This window comes from Pelobates fuscus, chromosome 3 (assembly GCF_036172605.1).
Source record: "Pelobates fuscus isolate aPelFus1 chromosome 3, aPelFus1.pri, whole genome shotgun sequence".
NCBI lineage: Eukaryota > Metazoa > Chordata > Amphibia > Anura > Pelobatidae > Pelobates > Pelobates fuscus.
In genome coordinates, this window is record NC_086319.1 from 227,433,323 (window position 1) to 227,454,480 (window position 21,158).

At 42.6% G+C, this 21,158-nt stretch overlaps 1 protein-coding gene across 1 annotated transcript in view; it reads right to left on the reverse strand.

Annotated features, from left to right (window-relative positions):
* The window catches only part of SEMA3C (semaphorin 3C), a 171,490-nt gene extending 150,635 nt beyond the window's left edge, over positions 1–20,855 (reverse strand). The window contains exons 1-2 of the mRNA XM_063448177.1: positions 20,504–20,855; positions 18,962–19,105 (exon numbers count right to left, since the gene is read on the reverse strand). Coding sequence (XP_063304247.1) covers positions 18,962–19,064 — 103 coding nt within the window. The 5' untranslated portion in view covers positions 19,065–19,105; positions 20,504–20,855. The remainder of the gene's footprint in view (positions 1–18,961; positions 19,106–20,503) is intronic.
* Positions 20,856–21,158: the final 303 nt, after the last annotated feature.

Below are 21,158 nucleotides of genomic sequence, written 5' to 3' on the forward strand. Positions count from 1 at the left end.
CAACCACGGCCAAAGCACTCACATGGACCAAACAAAGGTATTATGAAAAGGGCAACAAGGCAGACTCGATGTTAGCTAAACGCCTCAAAAACCTAACAGACACAAAACAAATCTCTAAGATCCGCACATCAGAAGGTACAATGAACACTGACCCACACACAATCGGGAAAACCTTCCAGCAATACTTCACGTCCCTTTACAACCACACCCCGGACCCCCAAACTGACCTCACTCGATCTTTAACGGACGACTTCCTTAAGAAACTCTCCCTCCCCTCCCTCACTGACACAGCCAGAACACTTATCTCAGCAGACATATCCCCAGAAGAACTACAAGCAGCTATAAAATCCCTGAAACCCAATAAAAGCCCCGGACCTGACGGCTTCACAGCTATCTATTATAAAACTTTCGGAGACATACTCACCCCACGACTATGCAAAGTCTTCAATGCAATGCTCAAAGGCAACCCTCTACCCCCCGACATGACACAAGCCAACATTACCCTCCTACCCAAACCAGGGAAATCCCATGAAGACCCAGGTCACTTCCGCCCCATTTCACTCTTAAACATAGACCTAAAACTCCTGACCAAAGTCATGACAACGAGAATTAATCCCCTCCTGCCGAAACTCATCAACCCAGACCAAGTAGGCTTCATCCCCCACAGACAGGCACAAGACAACACCAGACGGGTCATAGACCTAATCTGGTACGCCAACCATAAACGCCTCCCGACCGCCATACTCTCCCTAGATGCCGAGAAGGCCTTTGACCGCCTTCTATGGCCCTACCTATTCGAAGTCCTTCGCAAATTCAAATTCCCACAAGAACTCACCCACTTTCTCCAAGCCATGTACCACACTCCGACCGCGCAGCTGCTAATCCCCAATATCACCCCCCCCTCTTTCCCTATACTGAACGGAACTCGACAAGGCTGCCCCCTGTCCCCTCTACTATGCGCTATATCCCTCGAACCACTGCTGGAGACCATACGTAACAACCCACACATCAAAGGACTCAAAATTAGGGACGACACATTCACCATCGCAGCATACGCAGACGACATCCTCCTCACCCTGACTGACCCCATCCCAACCCTGACCACCCTCATAACAACCCTACACGACTACTCAAAGATATCGGGATACCAACTCAATGCCACTAAATCAGACATCATGCCGCTCAACCTTACAGAACCCACTATCCACTCCCTAAAACAAGACCTCCCCTTTCGGATTTGCCCGACGGCAATCACTTACCTGGGAGTCCAAATCACTAGTGACACCACCACCTTATACAAAACCAACTATCCCCCACTCTTCCAGAAAGCAATCCAAAACCTGGAACGCTGGAAACAGATGAACATATCTTGGCTAGGAAGGATAGCTTCCGTTAAAATGAACCTCCTACCCAAATTCCTCTACGCCTTCCAAGCACTACCCATCCCCTGCAATAAAACTGACCTCAAAAGACTACAAACTGCCATAGACCAATTCGTTTGGAACGGGAAAAAACCCTGCATCCGCAGAGCCACATTATATGTACCCAAACTCTCCGGAGGTCTAGGCCTCCCCAACCTTACACACTACCTACATGCAGCCCACCTGACACAAATCCAACATTGGCATCTCCCCCCCGCACACAAACGATGGGTAGACCTGGAACATCTCATCTTTGGCCGAGACCACCCCTCCCAATACATGTGGCTCCCAAGGCAATACAGGCCACTGCCACCCCCCACTTCCCCAACAATCACCCACTCCCTAGACCTCTGGGACCGACTCAGCGACAAATTTGACCTGTCCACAGGCCTCTCACCCCTCACCCCAATCCTCCGCAACAAAATGTTCCAACCTGGCCTCACACCTCAACACTACGCCCATTTTGAAGACCGCGACATAGTTAGGTTGGGACACCTCTATCCTAACGGCAAGCTCCTGCAATACACAGAACTCCCCAACCCCGAAACCTTAACCACATTTGATTACTTCCGCTACCTCCAACTCCGAAGCTTCGCAGCGACCGACACGGTTCGCATAGCAGCCACCTCGTCCCTGACCAGGTTTGAAAGAGACACCCTCCAGTCACCATCCAGGAAGAGCCAAATATCATCTATCTACATAAATCTAACCACACACCACACTCAGATAGCCCTCCCATATATCACGGCGTGGGAAAAAGATCTCGGACCCCCCGTGGACTCCACGGACTGGGCTGACATCTGGGCATCCATTAAATCTATCTCAATCTGCGTCACCCATCAAGAACAGGCATACAAAATGCTCTTTAGATGGTACCTCACCCCCTGCCGCCTGAAGGCCATGAAACAAAGCCCCACCAACCTCTGCTGGAAAATGTGCGGAGAAACAGGCACATTCCTCCACTGCTGGTGGACATGCCCTAAACTTACACCCCTATGGAAAACTATGACGACCCTCCTATCCGGACTACTCAACAAACCAGTACCCCTTGACCCGTGGGCCCTGTTGCTCTCTAAGCCCCTGGACAGCTTCACCCGTAGTGAAAATAAGCTCATAGCGAGAATAGCCCTAGCCACACGCCGAGCAATCGCCGAAAGCTGGTCCACAACACGTATACCCACTCACTCTCAAATACACACGAAAATCACAGACAGCATAGACATGGACAGACTAACAGCACAGATACATGACACCCCTAAATCATTCCACAAAATCTGGGACCCATGGCTCGACGGAAACAATGCCCTCCCATGGTGACATATCGGACCCGACGACCTACACCACCGACGCTAACCACGACTAAGGTGAAACGCACAGCTTCAACCCATCCCTAACCCAACCCCACCGCCCTGGGCTCGGAGGGAATACCCGGAAGGGCAGCAGCATTCCACTCTATTCACCCCTCCACAGTTCCTCCTCCTTCCCCTTAACTACCCCCCTACCTAACACTACCCTCCCTGTCACACCACCCTAACTTCCTGGCCCTACTGACACAACCACAATCTCTGACCGACTCGAAGGCCACACTCCCCCAGACAGTTATCCCCATCCCCCCAACAATGGGACGACCACCACTGAAAGCTTCTGGCTAATGGCCCTACAACCTCAACTATCACTAGTAACCGGAATATCTCGGAACAGGTACCTCGATGGACACTTCATAACCACCCCTAGAACCCTGTAACTCCACCTGACCACAGATAACACGATCTGAACGGTCACACACGTAGCTTTCCTGACTCAAGGTCCTCAAAAGAAAAGGTTATGAGAGATACCAAACCACAATGCCAGTAACATGTTCTACTAAAATATTTTGTATCCTATTGTAACCCCCTAACTAACCAACCTCTTTTTTCTGTAAAAACGTTCATTAACTTTTGTTCATGAAAACTGAAAATTGAAAAATAAAGAATCTTTAAAAAAAAAATAAGAACAAATAAAGTGGTATTTGGAAACAAACCAAGCTTTAATTGTGTTAATTTAAGGAATATACTCCACATAGCTTCAAACTCTATAAAACACACCAATTTCATTAGTACACCATTCTTCTCCACTCCCCTAACAAGGGATGGATATGCCAAAAGGTCAACAACACTTCTGTCTCTCAAATTAACCCAAAATCTTACATTTGAATATACATGCATGTGCAATTCTTTCATTTGTGTTCAAAGCTGTGGGAAAAGTCAACAAAACCTAGAGAATTAAGTTTCACACAAATACGAAATGCTAATGGGAGTTGTTTATTGGATCTTGGATTAAGGGCACATCCAGTTAATTAAAATGGTTATAAAATGAAACTTCTGTATTTTAAAATACATTTATTAGCTGCTTTTATTAAGAAAAAAAAAATCTTTAGCTGGAATGAAAATGTATGTGAACAGCATTAAGTAGGATTAATATAGATTATAACCTTAGTTCCAGTTTTTTTTTGCCAATTACAACTGTACATAAATTTATGTTCTGGGTTTATTACCATTGAAGCTGTTGGTAGCTCAGGTACTACATTTTTTTTTTTTTTAATTCTTTATTTTTGTAGTGCTCAGGTTAACAAACATGCTCATATCGCCACGACGGCCGATATAAGCCGCAGAGATATCACAATGTATAACAATATCATGGCATTAATTGACAGCACATTTTTTTTTAAATGAGTATAGCAATAATAATTGTACATTGCATGTGGGATACTTAATCAGGTAATAGCATAGATTGGTTACAAGCGCTCTATTGGAGTCAGGCTTTGTTATCGTCATGTATAGCTAAGCTCTAAGTTTAATTGAAAATACTTTGGTTTCCTGGAGCATAATCGTCGATAAAGCATTGACTTGCATTTTACATAAACATCAACCTTGTATATTGCAAGATAACTGAAGTCACGCACTATTTTTTTCAAAGGGGCAAAAATAGAGTGTAAGATATTCTTGCACGGCAAACATATCAAAACTTTATATACTGGCTGACATACATCAGTGATGCTAGCTAGTGTGTGGCCATAAAAAGAAAAAAAATATGCTTCCAGAGGGAATTGAACAGATAAACGATGCGCATTTAACTTTTGTAGAATAAGGTAGGCTAACCGTCGTGGGGTCATCTCCCTAAAACATGTGTATTTGTAATAGCCGGGCAGCATGATAGTAGTAATTTGACCTATTGTTTTTTTTTTTTAAATGCGCTCCTGCCAATGGCTGTGGAGGGCCTAAGGGCCCATGATGTTTATCAGGCTTGATAATGTGAACTGCTCTGTCAGCGTGTATACTGTGAGAAGAATCCACCTGTGTTCGCTTGAGCGGTCAGGAGGTGTTGGGATAGGAAGTACAGAGTAGTGTTCGGAGTTGTACCCCCCACTCTCATCGGTGGGTATTAACACAGCTCAGTATGTATGTAGGTCTCGGGCGTGTCATATCCCTGCCTGTCCACCGGTCGGGGTGATGTGTTGCCTTGTGGGGGGGAGGGTAGTAAAACCTGTGTCTGAGAGGTATTTTTCTTGTGATAGTACTGGTGAGGTAAAAGTAGGAAACACAAAGGAAAACAAGTCAAAGTAAAGTCTATGTCATCAGGTAAGTAAATAAGGTAGCTCGCCAGTTCCGTGGCAGCGCCAGTTCCGTGGCAATAAGGTCTTACAGCCCCGGCATGTATATCGTTGCGGTGTGCACCGTCCGTGGGTCTTTCAAGTCGGGGTATCATGATGGGCGCCATATCCGGGTTTTCTCGGTACGAAGCTCTTCACCTTTTCCGGGTTCCACTTGTGTCGCGGTTCGGCGGTCTCGGGGGCTGTCGCGGGCCGTACGGCATCTGGAGGTAACCCTAGTGTGGGTAGCAACTCCCGTGCCCTCTGCAGGTCGTGTATCTCGTGGGTGTTCCCGCCATGTGCCACTTGCAGGGAGCGATTGAAGCGCCACCGGTAAGGTATGTTGTTGTGCTGGAGTAGCGCCGTAAAGGGTTTGAGTGAACGCCTCCAGGCCAAGGTGCTGCCGGACAAGTCCGTGAAAAAGGAGAGGGACATGTTTTCGAAAGAGTATTGGGGTGAGTTTTTGACCGCTGCCATGGTTGCGGCCCTGTCTGCTTTGCGTTGGAAGCGAAGTATGACGTCCCTGGAGGCCGTTGGTGGGGCTTTGGCCGATTTGGGGACTCTGTGAACCCCATCTAGACTTATTGCCTTGACCTGTCGCGCGGGCATGAGCGCTGCCAGGAGCCTCCGCGCAAAATGCGGAAGTTCTTCTGCCGGTAGGTCGTCCGATACTCCCCGTACCTTTATATTGTTTGCCCTTCGTGTATCTTCCATCGATGCAAACCTCCGTTCAAAGGTCTCTGCTGTGGCCCGCAGGCTCCTAATCTCCTGTTGCATGGCGGTGATATCGGCAGCATGAGTAGCGGTCGTGCTCTCCAGGGTGCTCAGTCTCCCGGTCATTCCCTGGAGGTCCGTGCGCAGGCCAGCCATTTCTGCCTGGATCGTGGTCTGCAGGCCCGCCAGCAATGCCTTGAGCACCGCAGTCGTGACTGGTGCATTATCAGGGTCTGGTGGAGTGGCTTTGGATGCCGGTGGATTGGGAGAGGGATACATGTCATCCTCTTGGGAGAGATCATCCGACAATTCAGAGTAAGTCTCCGGGTAATCGGCCATCTTGGGCCTAGCTGCTCCGCGGGCTTGGCGCCACATGGCTCCGATATCGAGGCCAAGTCTGGGCTCGTCGGGCTTTGGCTTTTTTTTTTTCCGGCCCATATTGAGTCCCCTGCTGTTGCCCGGGATTTGTGGCTGTTTGGCCGTGTTTATTGCTGAAATCAGGCAGTTTTTTGCTTGAGATCGCAGGAGCTACAGTGCCGTGCGACCTCTCTCCTCTGCAGCTTGGCTCCGCCCCCCAGGTACTACATTTTTTGAAACTGAATTTAGTGGTTACTATTTTTTTTTACTATATATTCTCTACTTGACATGAAGAAAATTAAGTTTTTGTCTCTATCCAATTATACAATAACACGTGAAAGCCTCCCTTGATTATACCTATTTTAATTTAAAAAATCCCTTTAATGTTATTGGCACTGTCGTATTTTAATAACATATGACCCCTACAGAAATCATTTATCTGTCCAACACATATGACTGAATGTAAAACAATAAAGATAGTAATGATTTTCTTAAATATTTCTATATATTAGAAATATAACTATGTTGCATGAATACTTGTATAACTTTATCCCAATGGTCAAACTATTTTTATATTCATATGCACATTGTTATTATAGATTATATGCATTCTTTACAAATTATATTTATTGTATTGCCTTCAGCTGGACTATATACCTCTCCAATATAAAAAATACCATACCAATGAAAGCTGATTTAGCATCTGATAATCTGTTATACTCTGAGACAAATATACTGGGTTAATTTGGGATGCAATCTTATCAGTTGTACTTAACACACAATTGTATCTGTTAATTACCTCTGCTATTAAGGATGAGTGGGGAGACCTAATGTAAAAGGTGGTTCAAGTTGTGTACATATAAACAGATGACACTAGGAAAACAAGTATATTACTATACTACATACACGGTTTCTAAGAGGTTGATAAATAGACCTCCAAAAACAAACGGTTCTTGTATACTTCGAAAACAGTTTCCATTGTCCTTAGAACAATATACAAATCACTCCAATTCCACAATCCCTAGATAAACACTGCAGTTGGAGAGATTACAACTTGGAACAGATAACATCTAAAGAAACACTGCAATGTTAAGAATAAAAACAGGGGTGACCTTAGGGGTGTGCGAGCTGTGTGGTCGCACAGGGCGCCATGGCAGCAGGGGGCGCCATGCGGCGACACAGCTTGCACATGCCCCAAGTGACATGTGTGAGAGAGTGCACAGAGCACTTCTATAATGTCTGTCGCGGATTTTCCTCTACCAGGTCTATCAGTGATGTCAGTGGGGCCGGGGCTCAGCTGCCAGGAGGGCGGAGCTAATGTGGCAGGGGTGGAGCTAAGCAAGCGGCATGGTAAGTGAGTGGGAAGCAGGAAGGAGCATCTGCCCCCAACTACACCTACAGTGCCCCTGCCCCCAAGTACTCCTACAGTGCCCCTGCCCCCAACTACACCTACAGTGCCCCTGCCCCCAACTACACCTACAGTGCCCCTGCCCCCAACTACTCCTACAGTACCCCTGCCCCAATTACATCTACAGTGCCCCTGCCACTCCTACAGTGCCCCTGCCCCAACTACTCCTACAGTGCCCCTGCCCCAATGACATATACAGTGCCCCTGCCCCCAGCTACTCCTACAGTGCCCCTGTCCCAACTACTGCAGTGCCCCTGCCCCAAGTCCTACAGTGCCCCTGCCCCCAACTACTCCTACAGAGCCCCTGCCCCAACTACTACTACAGTACCCCTGCCCCAACTACACCTACAGTGCCCCTGCACTCTGACTACTCCTAGAGTCCCCTTGCCCCATCTACTGCCACAGTGCACCTGTCCCCAACTACTCCTAGAGTGTCCCTGACCCCCAACTACCCCTAGAGTGACCCAGCTTCCATATTTCCTGACACAGTACACCTGCCTCATCTACTTCTAGAGTGCCCCTGCCCCAACCTACACCTACAGTGCCCCTGCCCCAAGTACTCTTACAGTGCCCCTGCCCCCAACTACACATACAGTGCCCCTGCCCCCACCTACTCCTACAGTGCCCCTGCCCCACCTACTCCTACAGTGCCCCTGCCCCCAACTACTCCTACAGTGCCCCTGCCCCAATTACAGCTACAGTGCCCCTGCCCCAGCTACTCCCACAATGCCCTTGCCCCCAACTACTCCTACAGTGCCCCTGCCCCAGCTACTCCCACAATGCCCCTGCCCCCAGCTACTTTTACAGTGCCCCTGCCCCAACTACTACAGTGGCCTTGCCCCTTCCCCCAACTACTCCTACAGAGCCCCTGCCCCAACTAGTACTACAGTACCCCTGCCCCAACTACACCTACAGTGCCCCTGCCCCAACTACACCTACAGTGCCCCTGCCCCAACTACTCGTACAGTGTCCCTGCCCCCAACTACACCTACAGTGCCCTTGCCCCATTTATTCCTACAGTGCACCTTCCCCCAACTACTCCTAGAGTGTCCCTGACCCCCAACTACCCCTAGAGTGACCCAGCTTCCATATTTCCTGCCACAGTACCCCTGCCTCATCTACTTCTAGAGTGCCCCTACCCCATCTACTCCTACAGTGCCCCAGCCCCCAATATACTCCTAGGGAGCGCTGCCCCTCATCTACTGCCACAGTGCCCATGCCCCCCATCTACTGCCACAGTACGCATGACCCCCTTCTACTGCCACAGTGCCCCTGCCCCCCATCTACTTCTAAATCCTGTTTACAAACACTACACAAATTACATGGATGTAGGGATATGACCAAGGAGGGGCGCTGCAAAGATGTTTCACACAGGGCGCCAAAAGGCCTTAGGCCGGCCCTGAATATAAATGTGTATTCCTAATGCTATAGCGCAGTAGTTGCCGTTCAAATGACCATCCCCCCTAAGGAGTCAAAAAGTAGTTCTCTCACCTTTTCTATCTCACCACTGTGCTCTCTCTGTGGTTGGTGCTGGCTGGTCAACATTGGTCACTTGTGCCATGTGTGCTGACAAGAGAGGTCAAACATTCACATAATTGAAATTAGTCAGTTCTTAACTGTCATTCTGGGCTGGCTAATGATGCAGATGGAAGTGCAGTTGCAGCTCAGGGCCGGCCCGTCCATAGACCGCTGTAGAGCCACGACTTCAGGTGGCACTCTGACAGGAGTGGCATTTTGCACTCCCGGTCAGTCGTGACGCTGAGTGTCAGTGCACAGGCGCCGAGTTCACAGCCTGCGCTCTGACATCATAAGAGAGCGCCAGGACCGCGCGGGAGTGCGGCAGCCCCAGAAACACACTGGACCACTAGGGAGACCACTATGAGCACACTGGACCATCAGGGAGTGAACCAGCTGCCCACCAAACCACCAGGGACTCACTGGACCACCATTGGAGGAATTATTGTTCCCCAGTCTGCATAGAAAATAAGAAGGAGGGGGGCAAAGAACTATATAGTACATGTTTTACTGTCATTCTCCCTTTGTGACACTTCTGACACAGTCACTTACCATCCCTCTCCCTGCCACACACTCTACAACATTCCCCTCCCTCTGTCACACTAACCCAGTCACTAACCCTGTCACTAATACCCCCTAACCCTGTCACACTAACCCCCATAACCCTGTCACACTAACCCCCCTAAGACAGTCATACTAACCTCCCTAACCCTGTCACTCTTACCCCCTAGCACTGTCACACTAACCTCCCATACCCTGTCACACTAACCCTCACCCCCAGCACTGTCACACTAACCCCACTAACACTGTCACACTAACACTGATAAACTAATCCCCTAACCCTGTCACACTCACAACCCTCCCACAATCACTTACGACCCCTCAGCCTGTCAAACTCACCCCCCCCCCTAACTCTGTCACGCTTACTCCTTACCTGTGGTATGTTTACGCACCCTCACACCTACTCCCCAAATGGATGTCTGTGTGAGTATCTGCCTGTATGTACCAGTGTGTGTATCTGTGTGCCAGTGTGCATATGTGCCATTGTGCGTATCTCTGTGCATATGCCAGTGTGCGTATGTGTGAGTGTCTGCATATCTGTATGTGTATCAGTGTGTGTGTGTGTGTGTGTATCTGTGTATTAGTAGTGTGTGTATCTGTGTACTAGTGTGTATCTGTATGTAGTGTGGGTATATGTGTGTGTTTGTATGTGTGTAGTGTGTGTGTTTCTGTGTGTTTGTATGTGTGTATCTGTGTATGTGTAGTGTGTGTATCTGTTTGTATGTGTGTAATGTGTGTTTGTATGTAGTGTTGTAGTTTATGTGTAGTGTGTGTATATGTGCGTAGTAAGTGTGTGATATGTGTATATCTGTGTGTTTGTATGTGTGTAATGTTTGTAGTGTGTGTATGTGTGGCTCTGTGTAGGTGTAGTGTGTGTAGTTTGTGTATACTGTATGTGTATATTGTGTATCTGTTTGTGTAGTGTGTGTAGGCATATCAGTGTGTCTGTACATCTTTTTTAGGGGGGCGGGGTAGAGGGGCAACATTTCATACTTGGATCCGGGCAGCACAATGTCTTGGGCCGGCCCTGTTACAGCTCCAGCAGGAAACTGCTTAATCTTTTTACAAGCAGCATTTTGGTGTAAAATGCTTCACATACAGAAAGCACTTTAAATCACCAAAGGGGTCATAGTGCTTGGAGTAACTCGTTAAGTATACACCTCACATATAAGTTGCTCTTTTATACCAACTATCATTTCCATCCATCTTTTCTTTTGCTGATGAATATATAGATTTCCCATCAGTACACAAGTGACTGTAGTACTTTTAAATCATAGTAACAATGGCTATGTGAATGTTAACTGGTTAATTTTTTTATAGTACCCATATATAACCTTTTTTTTTATATATTTATATACATATTTGCTGGCTAGAGCAGTGGTAATGGACAATTCTGTAATTGTTGTAAGGTATACAAGAGCATCATGTGTCATGACCATTAGGACATACAAACGGTGGGAATCAAAACAGGCCATTACTTTGTCAGACTGCATGCTTGTACGAGCTGGGTCCTCAATAACCAGTTGTCTCTATTTAACACTTATTATTTGTTTTCTGTTGTTCCTCCTCATTATAATGTTAATCATTGTAGAATATGTAAACACTAATATATACATACTAATGGTAAAAGTAACATCATGCTAGAAAACCACCTGTTACAGCTATAGCCATTAGTTTATAGTTAGCAGAATACAAATTAAAATGTACAGTCCTATCAAATTATCTGCAGTGCTTTCAAGAATCATCCAACCTGTCTAAAATTATGATTATGCAATTACTATTACATCACATTTGTCCTAGAACAAAGCCAGCTTAATTATTTATTGCAGTCTCTTGTTCTCCATTCCACTTCTGGGTGTGGTGCAGAGAAAGTTTATTTTTTAATTTTGCTTTCAGTGCTAAAAATCCTCCAAGATTGTTCATGTATATGTGACAATGATATGCTTATATTCTGAGACTTGGACAATACTCATCCCTTGCTATACTAACTTAAAAAAAAATATGAAACAATTATATATATATATATCCCATTTGAATAATGATCCACTAGTCACAATCTCTAAAAGTCTGATCACACGAATAGGCAAAACATTACTTTAAAATGTGTTATTTCTAATCACAGGCTAAGCAATACAAGCATCAGCTGTTAGCGATTACCAATATAAATGCAGTACAGCAGACAAACAAGACAGCTAAAGTTTATAGTGCTGGAAATCTAGCCAAACAGCTAGAAACTTTAAGACTAAGTCTGTTGGATGTTGGTACTTCCCAAGTAGTTTTTGTTTTCTTTACTTGTACTATCTACAGCAATATATCCGAATCTCCTCTTTGAAAGCTTCTTTACATGCTCTGTAAATTCTACAGACAGTCTTATGGGCAGTCTTATGTCTGGGCTTATTCAATATACCCAACAGCCACACCTCGACTATCAATCCAACAGAGCTGTAAAAAGGCTGCATCACAACAGCCAACAAAATGTCAAGAACTAATTCGAAACACAAAGACTGCAGTTTTACATTATTATTGTCCACATGTCCAGTAGCTAAGAAGAAAAGAAAGGTCACAGGACTTTATAATATAGGCTCACAGTTATAATTTAATGAGTAAACGCTTTTTTTTTGCACATTACCTAATTTGTAGAAAGCCACTGTGGTTTTATTTAAAAGCTGTGCAAATTCTTTATAAAGACATCACATGATAATATATAACACTTTTCCTCCTGCTTTTCTTTTCACTGGGTAATTGCAAGGTAAAAGTGTTTTCCTTTGTTCTAAATATAGCATGTTGCAAACCTTGCAGGTTACACAAAGACAAAATGGTTCAATTATTCAAATGACTGGAATAATCATAAACAGTGTTACTATTCTCGCCTGGTGTGCTACAAGGCAACAGAACTTGTAAATATATTCTCCAAACGACACGATTTATGTTCATTTAATTACAAATCAATCTGAAAACATATTTTATGCAATTTCAGAAATAATTCATGGATAAATGTATGCATTAAAATATGTATGCATTAAAATATATAAATAGCTACTGACTGGTTGCAAGCTTACTTTCCTGTACATTATCTTATGGGGGTCTAGTGTCTCACTCTACATTAGCAGAAATAGTATGGATTATTAGTAGTTTATGGAAAGCAAATTAATTTGGATTCCCCCCCCCCCAAAAAAAAAAAAAATGTAGATTATACAATGTAATTCTAAAATGCACTGCAGACATAAAAATAACATTGGGCAATCCATGCCATTACATGTAAAAGTCTAATAAATACAAATTATATAACAAAAAGTATTTTTGTACACATTTTGGTTGAAGCAACAATGGTTAGAATATGCACAATTATGCCAGGATTGATAGTAATTAATTATTCACTGCACTAAAAAACCCTAGCAGGGTTATTCACTGATGCTCTAAGTAGCTCCCTATTGATAAAAAGAAAACATGTATTATTATCAGTGGGGAATTGCTGATTGTCAGCTCACCACTCTAAGCCCAGTTTATTTAGAGGAAGTTGGGCTTGTGACTGGTGTCTCCCTTTAAGGCCAACAGTGCTTGGTTTTTCTAGTTCCCCCTCCCTGTCTCTCTCCCCACTTCCTCCATAACTCCCCTGTGATTGGATCGTGCAAGGTCCTTGGTGATGTTGAATGGTTAGCGAGGAAGGTAACGCCAAGAGCTTTGCCTGGCACTCGATGGAGGGCAAGTAAGAAAAACATTTTTTTTTTTTCAGATTTTACTGCAAAATTTAGGTGGGACCTAATTGTGTGCAATAAGGCATTGCAAATTAAAAAAGGTCCCCCCAGAAAAGGGTTGAATTGACCTTTTAAATTTGAAATGTGCTTTGAATTTTTACTTTACTAAATAACCCTGTAGGTTTTCAATAAAAAAAATGACATTCATAGTTATACTTATTAAATTGCTGGTCGAACGTATGTTGATGTCAGCTTTGCAATTGAGATGTAAAATGCGTAAAATATTGATTTTTTCAGAGTGGTCATCTTATTTGTTTAGAAGACTAAAGCTGATATTGCCTTCTGCTTCATGTCTTAAATAAACCAGGGGGTTGAGTGGGTTGATTTAAACGATGCACATCAAAGCCAATTTGCATAATTTGTTTAGATGAAATCAGTCTTCAGATAAGGAATTTCTTTAAACTAGTGTTGTTTTGCATCATGGATACATTTTGTTTTAAAACAAAACATACCGTAAAAGGGAAATAAATTAGTGCCTTTCGATGACAAAAATGCAACATGCACATTATTGAGCTTCCGGCAGAAGGCCATGTAATTCTATGTTATATAACTTGGAAATGTTATTTAACTGACCTGATGATAGTTTGTGTAAATTAGTGATTTAGAAAGTTCTTAGACTTCAGTACCAGCGATAGTCATTATGGCCTTTTCACATGGTCAAAGGCAAGTCTGGGACTTGTTCTATGCAGGAGGATGTCAGGTAAAAAGACTGACTAACGTGCTAGAGGTGTGTGCTAAGTGTGAGCAAACACAAGTGCTATCCTCATATTTTACTCCCTATCTACACTTTTCATATTACCTCATGGAAAATAGCTAAAAAAAATGCAAAATTCTGGTAAAATCTTAGAATGTGATACCTCAAATTAATAATTAAATTTTTTGAAAAAAATAATTAAAGTTTGTTTTCTTGATAATTTGTTAATCAAAAAATATTTGCCATTTGTGTCATCACTGTGCACGCTTATGGAGGTGAGATTAGCTCTTTAGTAAAATAGAGGCAATTTTCTAAACAAAGCTGAACTAAAGCATTTTTTTTTTTATAAAATTATACACAGCACATAAAATATTCTTCAGCAGACAAAACACGTAATCGAGAACTGCTAAAGCACAGCTTCAAAGAATACTGATTTGAAACTAAATCACAAAGTACTGAAACATTAAAAGGGCAATTAAGGAACAAAGTAAATTGTTATCTTCATGTCTGGGTTTTGTTCTCACTACAAAAATGAATAACTTCAGGTCTTCTCAATCTTATTCAAGTACAGTATATGCGTTACACAGGACACTTTTCATTGTATTGTCTTTAGAAACTATTTTTTAAAGAGTCCAAGCACCATGACCACTAGTAATGGTTATGCTACCAGGTGTGCCACTGGCACCATCCCGGAGAAAGTAATCAGTTTCAGACCCTGGTAAGTTATCATACCTTTCTGAAATGGGACAGAGAAATAAAAAGTTACATAAAGACAACATAAATTTCTTTCTATTTAATGAATAAATGTGTTTACCCATAGTATCCGGTTATCATTCCATTGTGTCTAATAGTTCTAACATATCTGAGCAGACAGAAACAAGCAATATCTTGCTCAAATTGTTTTTTGGGGATGGAGGTTTTAAAATACTTCCTTTATATTGATTACATTGACAAAACTTTTCTATCACTCTGCCTTAGAGTATATGTTTTCACTCGTTTGCTGTCTCCTTCTTGCTGCAAACTAAGGATTGTTCCTGGTTAATCGTTCTACATAAATTAAACCACCCTGTGGAATCCTTTGTTTCTTGTAGAGCCACATTTTTACGTTTGCAAGCAGGTCCCCTTTGCTTCCAAAACCCACAGAATTAGATGCTTCAATCTCTAACACTATGTTTTGTTATTTCTTTATCCAATTCCTTGCAATGTACGTTTGCCACGGACTCCTGGAGAAGTGTAGAAGCCGGCTTCCTGCCCACCAACTATGGTACAGGTCTGGGACACTGTTTGGGAGCTACCCTGCCCAGCCGCCATTGGTAGCTTTTCCAGGGTGTCCCTGGTTCGGCACTTTCCCTTTATGCAAATAGAACCGAACGCTGGCTCTCTGGAGGCTGTCCACATGAACCAAACCCACGAATAGTCCCAGCGGTATTTAGCCGCGACCGCGTTGGAACTGAATTTAGCATGAGGACTTTGTGGATTCCCGGTCATCTCAGGGGAATTTAGCCGTGGATGTTATGGAACTGATTTTGGCATAAGGTGACCGTGTGGTTCCCGGACAACTTGGTTCATGGTATTTTTTTGAACCACTTTGAAATCTGCCAGGAGAGCACTTTTTGGAGGGAAGGTGTCTGAGACTAAGGGGAACAAACGCTACCCAAGAGCCAGGCAGAGCACCCCATATTGCGGCTGCAGGAGCTCCCGAAAGTTAACCGGCAAAAGCACCAAACGCACAGGAACTATTTTGGGCATAGGAACCAATTATCTCCCAGGCCCAGAGAATCCTGGGAGGGGCTTGTGGTGAAGACAATGGAGACCCCCTGCTGGTGTCTGTATATACAAAGGCTGTGTTTGGATGCATTAAACCAGTTTTACTCCCAGAACTATGTGTCGTCTAGTTACTGGGAGGGGAAAGGCTATAATCACTGCTTAGAACCTTGTTCCTTGCTCGTGGAGGATTCGTCAGGGAAAGTACTTATAAGGACTAGAGCTCCTAGGACTGTGTGTCGTCCAATCCATGGGAGGGAATAGAGCTAGCCCCATCCTGCTCCAGGATGGAGAGGCTCCAGGAGAACCCTAGTCAAGCCATGGCAAATGTGGCAGAAGTGCTGATGTTTTCCCATGTTCCAGCTAGGAAGCGGTCCTTGGTGGGGGAACCCAGCTGGGGTACATGGAGTTCCGCTACAGACACTATAGTCACCAGAAACACTACAGCTTAACGTAGTGGTTGTGGTGTGTACAGCCTGTCCCTGGAGGCTGAGCACTGTAAACACTGCCTTTTCAGAGAAACATCAGTGTTTACCTTGCTGCCTAGGAACACCTCTAGTGGCAGTCACTTAGACAGCCACTAGAGGTGCTTCTTAGTTCAATATGGAGGCACTGAATGTTCCCTGCACAGATGCATTAACTCTATGCATTTCAATGACGAGATGACAATTGGCTCAGCACAGAGTTTTGCTATACATGTGCAATAGCCTACCAATTATATAGAAAAGCTTTGTATAACCTGAGATCATCAAGTTTGATGATCTTAGCATGGAAAGGCCAGCCCTGTGAGACCGGCATGGTAAGGGTGAAAATATTAGTAAAAATCCCCTTTTCAATGTACTCCTAGTGAGGTCAGGAACACTATAGTGTCAGGAATGCATGTTTATGTTCCTGGCATTATAGTGTCCCTTTATTTAAAGTGACAAATAATGAATTTGTTTTATTTACATCAATGATGGCAATGATACTGATTTTCATCTGGAAAGCTTATCAAGTGGAAAGTCCCAACCTACCAATCAATACCAGGTCCCATTTCACTATCAGGCAATGATATTTCTAAACATTTTATAAACTTTAAAACACAAGATTTTCCCTTTCATTTGACCATAACCACATTTGATAGCTCTCTCCTATCTTTGATCCAGTAGGAAAGTGTTAATATGGGTCATGAGTCCACGGGTGTGGAATTCATAATGCTTTAGGCTATGCATTATCATTAATGGGCACCTCTGCCTTGGGAGAGTGCTTCCACCGTGACAGCCCGTCAATGCAAAGATATATGTGTATTGGGGCTTATGACAATTGTTTGGTCAAGACTCCTATTATGCATTGACCTTTTTTGTCTTTTCCCTGTCCAGTCCACTTTCAAACTATTCCGTGTTAGCAATAAGAGCATTGCTCTTATCATTTGATTACATCAGAAACTTTCCAATATGCTTAATCTCCGTATATCCATCCTAAAAAATCATTACTCTTTCAGAAGTCTATCTCTACATTTCTCTATGATATTGTTTATTTGATGCAAAATGCATTACAATTTAAGACACATTAAAAAAATAAAAATAATGATGTGTTAAGAACTAAAATTTAAGAGAAAGGGGCCTATTATATCCTATCTGAAATTATTTTTAGTTGAATGTGCATCAAGCCAAGCCAGTTCAGGCACAGTTTGAATCAACAGCAAAAAACAAATATGAGGAAGGCTGAACTTGATGTAAACATGTCTCTTTTCAGCCTATGTAACTATGTAACTATGTAACTATGTAACAGTTTGGCATACAATGGTAATTCCAAATGTTCAATCACTCTCTGTATACCTGTTACTGCACTCAGGTAATCAGACACACCTTAGCTTACAGTAAAAATTCCAAATGTCTTATGACTTTATGCAAACCTGTCAATATACTCAGGTAATCATGGTATAGTAATGTGCACTGATGATTGGAACATGGTCGCACCCACACATTTGTGGAGGTCATAAAAATATGACCACACATTCCTAAAGCAACTAGAAAATCCATCCAAACTGTATGTACATTTTTGGCTGTACCACTTGTTTTATTGGAAAATTGCATATCTAATCTGTTAGTTTGTCACCTCCCTTCTTAGCTCTAAGTTATGATTTCCAGAAGAGGGCCCTCTGTAATACAGCACAAATATCCAGGCTTTTCATATTGCACAATGCACAATTGATAAAAAAAAATGTATGTACATAAATATATAAAAACGATGTAAATGGTGAAATAATTATCAGTATATAAAATACTGAAATGGTATATGATATATTCTTTGTTGGACTAAACCTTTAGTAATGATGCTAGCTGATTATAGCTTTGGCCCTTGTGGTTTTAGGTTCAGTTGATGATTTTAATTGCAAGACTGTTTTTCCTTACAGAGATCCGGCACTAATTTCCCCAGTAGGGCTCTGCGGTAATGTGTGTGGTTTCTTGTCTAATGTGCCAAAGTTTAAATTACAAATTATGATACCATTCATTAAAGACTAATTAGCAAATTATAATCAGACCTTGCCACGAGACACAAATAATATTCCTAAACACTTTTTGATTTCAGCAAATCTCATATAACGCTTCTGTTCATTTGCACTGGTCAAGAAGAACACCCAAGAATATTTATATAAAATCAAACAATTCTTTTTGACATGATGCAGCATATGCGACTGAGAACATTTCCCAGAATTAACATTCTTTTGCTTTGAAATCTTGCCTCCATGTATTTTATCTGCTGCCATATCAACTCATTCAGGAAGTCAACTAATTCTTTTTTTTTTTTTTATGCCGGTGATAACTGCCAAAGTCAGAATACCAACCAGAGCATTTTATATGTAAACTAGTCATGTGCTTATAACCTTGAAGTCAATCCAACATGCAGCAAAAGAAGAATCAATAGCGGCCGACACTAAAATGACTAAGAGTGTTCTATTGGCAGTGATTTACTGAGATTCAATCTATTTCCATTTGCTATAGAAGTCGTTCCATTCCATATGGTTTTCTTTGAGTGCAAATAGAGATGTATGAAAACCTTCTGTCATTCTTATGACATGTAAAAAAAAAAAAAAATCATGACTAAGCTGCGGAAAACAACATCCAGCACCGGAATCATTTTTAAACAATAATTAAATCTTACCATCAAATTTTAAAAAAACTCTTGGTTGCGGTTCCGCAGATACTGTAGAGCAACTGCACCAAATAGCCAGCACAATCAACACCTGGATCCAATACACTGCCATTTCAGTTTATTTATACTTTGCTTTTCTCCGAACCAAACAACCTGTTAGAAAAAATTAGAAAAAAAAATGAATACAAATTAATTAATGTACTGCCAATATATATAAATATATTGGTGTGTTCTAATAATTATAAAAACAGATTTGCAGATTTTCCACATAATAATATAAAACAGTTATGGGATATGAATGATAACTCCACCTGCTGGATAGAGCATATGAAGCAAGTACAGGATCATTAAACTAACCAAGGATTGAACTATAAATGCAGAACAAATAAGCAACAATGTCCTTGGTGACTCTACACCACTTAAAGGCATTGAATGGCAAATAGGGTATATAATATTAGCATTCCTGATCGAATTACTGCTATGTACAGTTTGTTTAACCTTAGTACCATTCCCATTGTTTTCCATTTCACTTTTTTAATCTCAGAGACTTGTCCTGTAGTTTAACCAAATTGTCCCAGCTGCAGAGATATCTTCTCTAAACAGAGGTTTGTATTTATTGCCCTCTCCTTCTCCAAATACAGTGATAGCACAGTGAGGAGGATCAATTCCACTCAAAGTGGTTCACATGCTCTGGGATTAACATTCACCTGGCGTACCAGCAAGACAGCCTTTTACTTTGAAAGAAAAAGACTGGCTTTAACCTTAATGCCATTTACAGACATATAAATAGGATAGATCTATACTCTGAGACTCATCCCTATATTCTCTACAGAAAACCTAAAAGAAGCATACGAACGTGAAAATATATTATTGTTTTTATTTTATGCTTTGTTGTTTAATGGTTATTAGCATTCTATAATTATATATATGATGCATACTCATACACACAGTGATAGTAAGAACCTTATTAGAGAATCAATATGCACAAGTGCTGAAGTAGAAATGTGTACTTTTAATAATGTGTCTTTGTATTTAATGATTTAATCACTTTTATTTCAATTTCCATTCCCTATTTAGTAGTTCTTGCTAATCCCTGTTGTTGTGCAGATGGCCCCTTGATCTGAAAGGGTTAAGGGACACAGAAGCTTGAATGGAATATAAAGTTGCAGTGGTCTATACAGCATGGGCTAAAGGAGAAATGCAAGGCGCTTAGCAAATGGATCATTGAATCAAAGCCATGTGAAGCTGTAACAGATACAATGATGAGAAATACAGTCCCCCAGGGTTCCTTTAACAATGGCATTAATAGCCAAGGTCTTATGTGGGTAAACCCTGTATGTACAGAATGATGCAGGTGTCTGATCTTTAACTCATGACATTAGTAGTGTACACTGTAGTGTTGAGAAGCACATCGTGTAGGAAATGCCTTCTAGCCCTCTATATATAAAGTCCTAGACAGATGACAGATCTGGTTCTTACACAATACGTTCCATTAATTTATTATTTCTGCATATATCACAGTTTCACAATTTAAGTTGTACAATCTCTTACCCTACTTTGGAGAAAATCAAGAGGGCTCAGCCATCAAACCTGGCTCCACATGTCACGGATTAAAGTCCTGTGCCGTTTTCCTGCAGAGCATTTAAAGCCCCCAAATCTCTGTTTATAATAAAAAAGTCCTTTTATTTGGTGCCCACTGATCTGATTCAGTTCACTTTGTGAAGTAGTAATCCCCGTGTTTGAGCTCCTATTGCGCCTGGGAGTTAGTCCTCTGTATCCACAATCCGTCCTGAAGCTGACAGTGAATGGAAGTAGCTGAATCTTTGACAGAGGAGAGAGGGAGAGCCTCTGGTATCCAATTACACACAGCTCTGGCCCTGCTGCTTGCCCCTCCGTCTGCAAGCCGGAGCCTCACACAGACTGCAAGCCCAGCCAAGCTCAGCCTCCCAGCTCATACACACTGCATGGCCACACCCTACACATGCTGCTCCATACACCGGACACTGACAAACTGAGGTGATACTCTTACATAGATCAGACAGGTTAGAATCAAACAATAAACAGCTTTGATATTGCTTTCACTGTCACTAGTCAATGGCAGAATTGGCTGCATAGTCTTTATAAGCAGCTATTTTTTTTATACAATATTGTATTATTTTAAAAAAAAATTACATTAATTGTTTCTATCATTCCTATAAATTGCTCA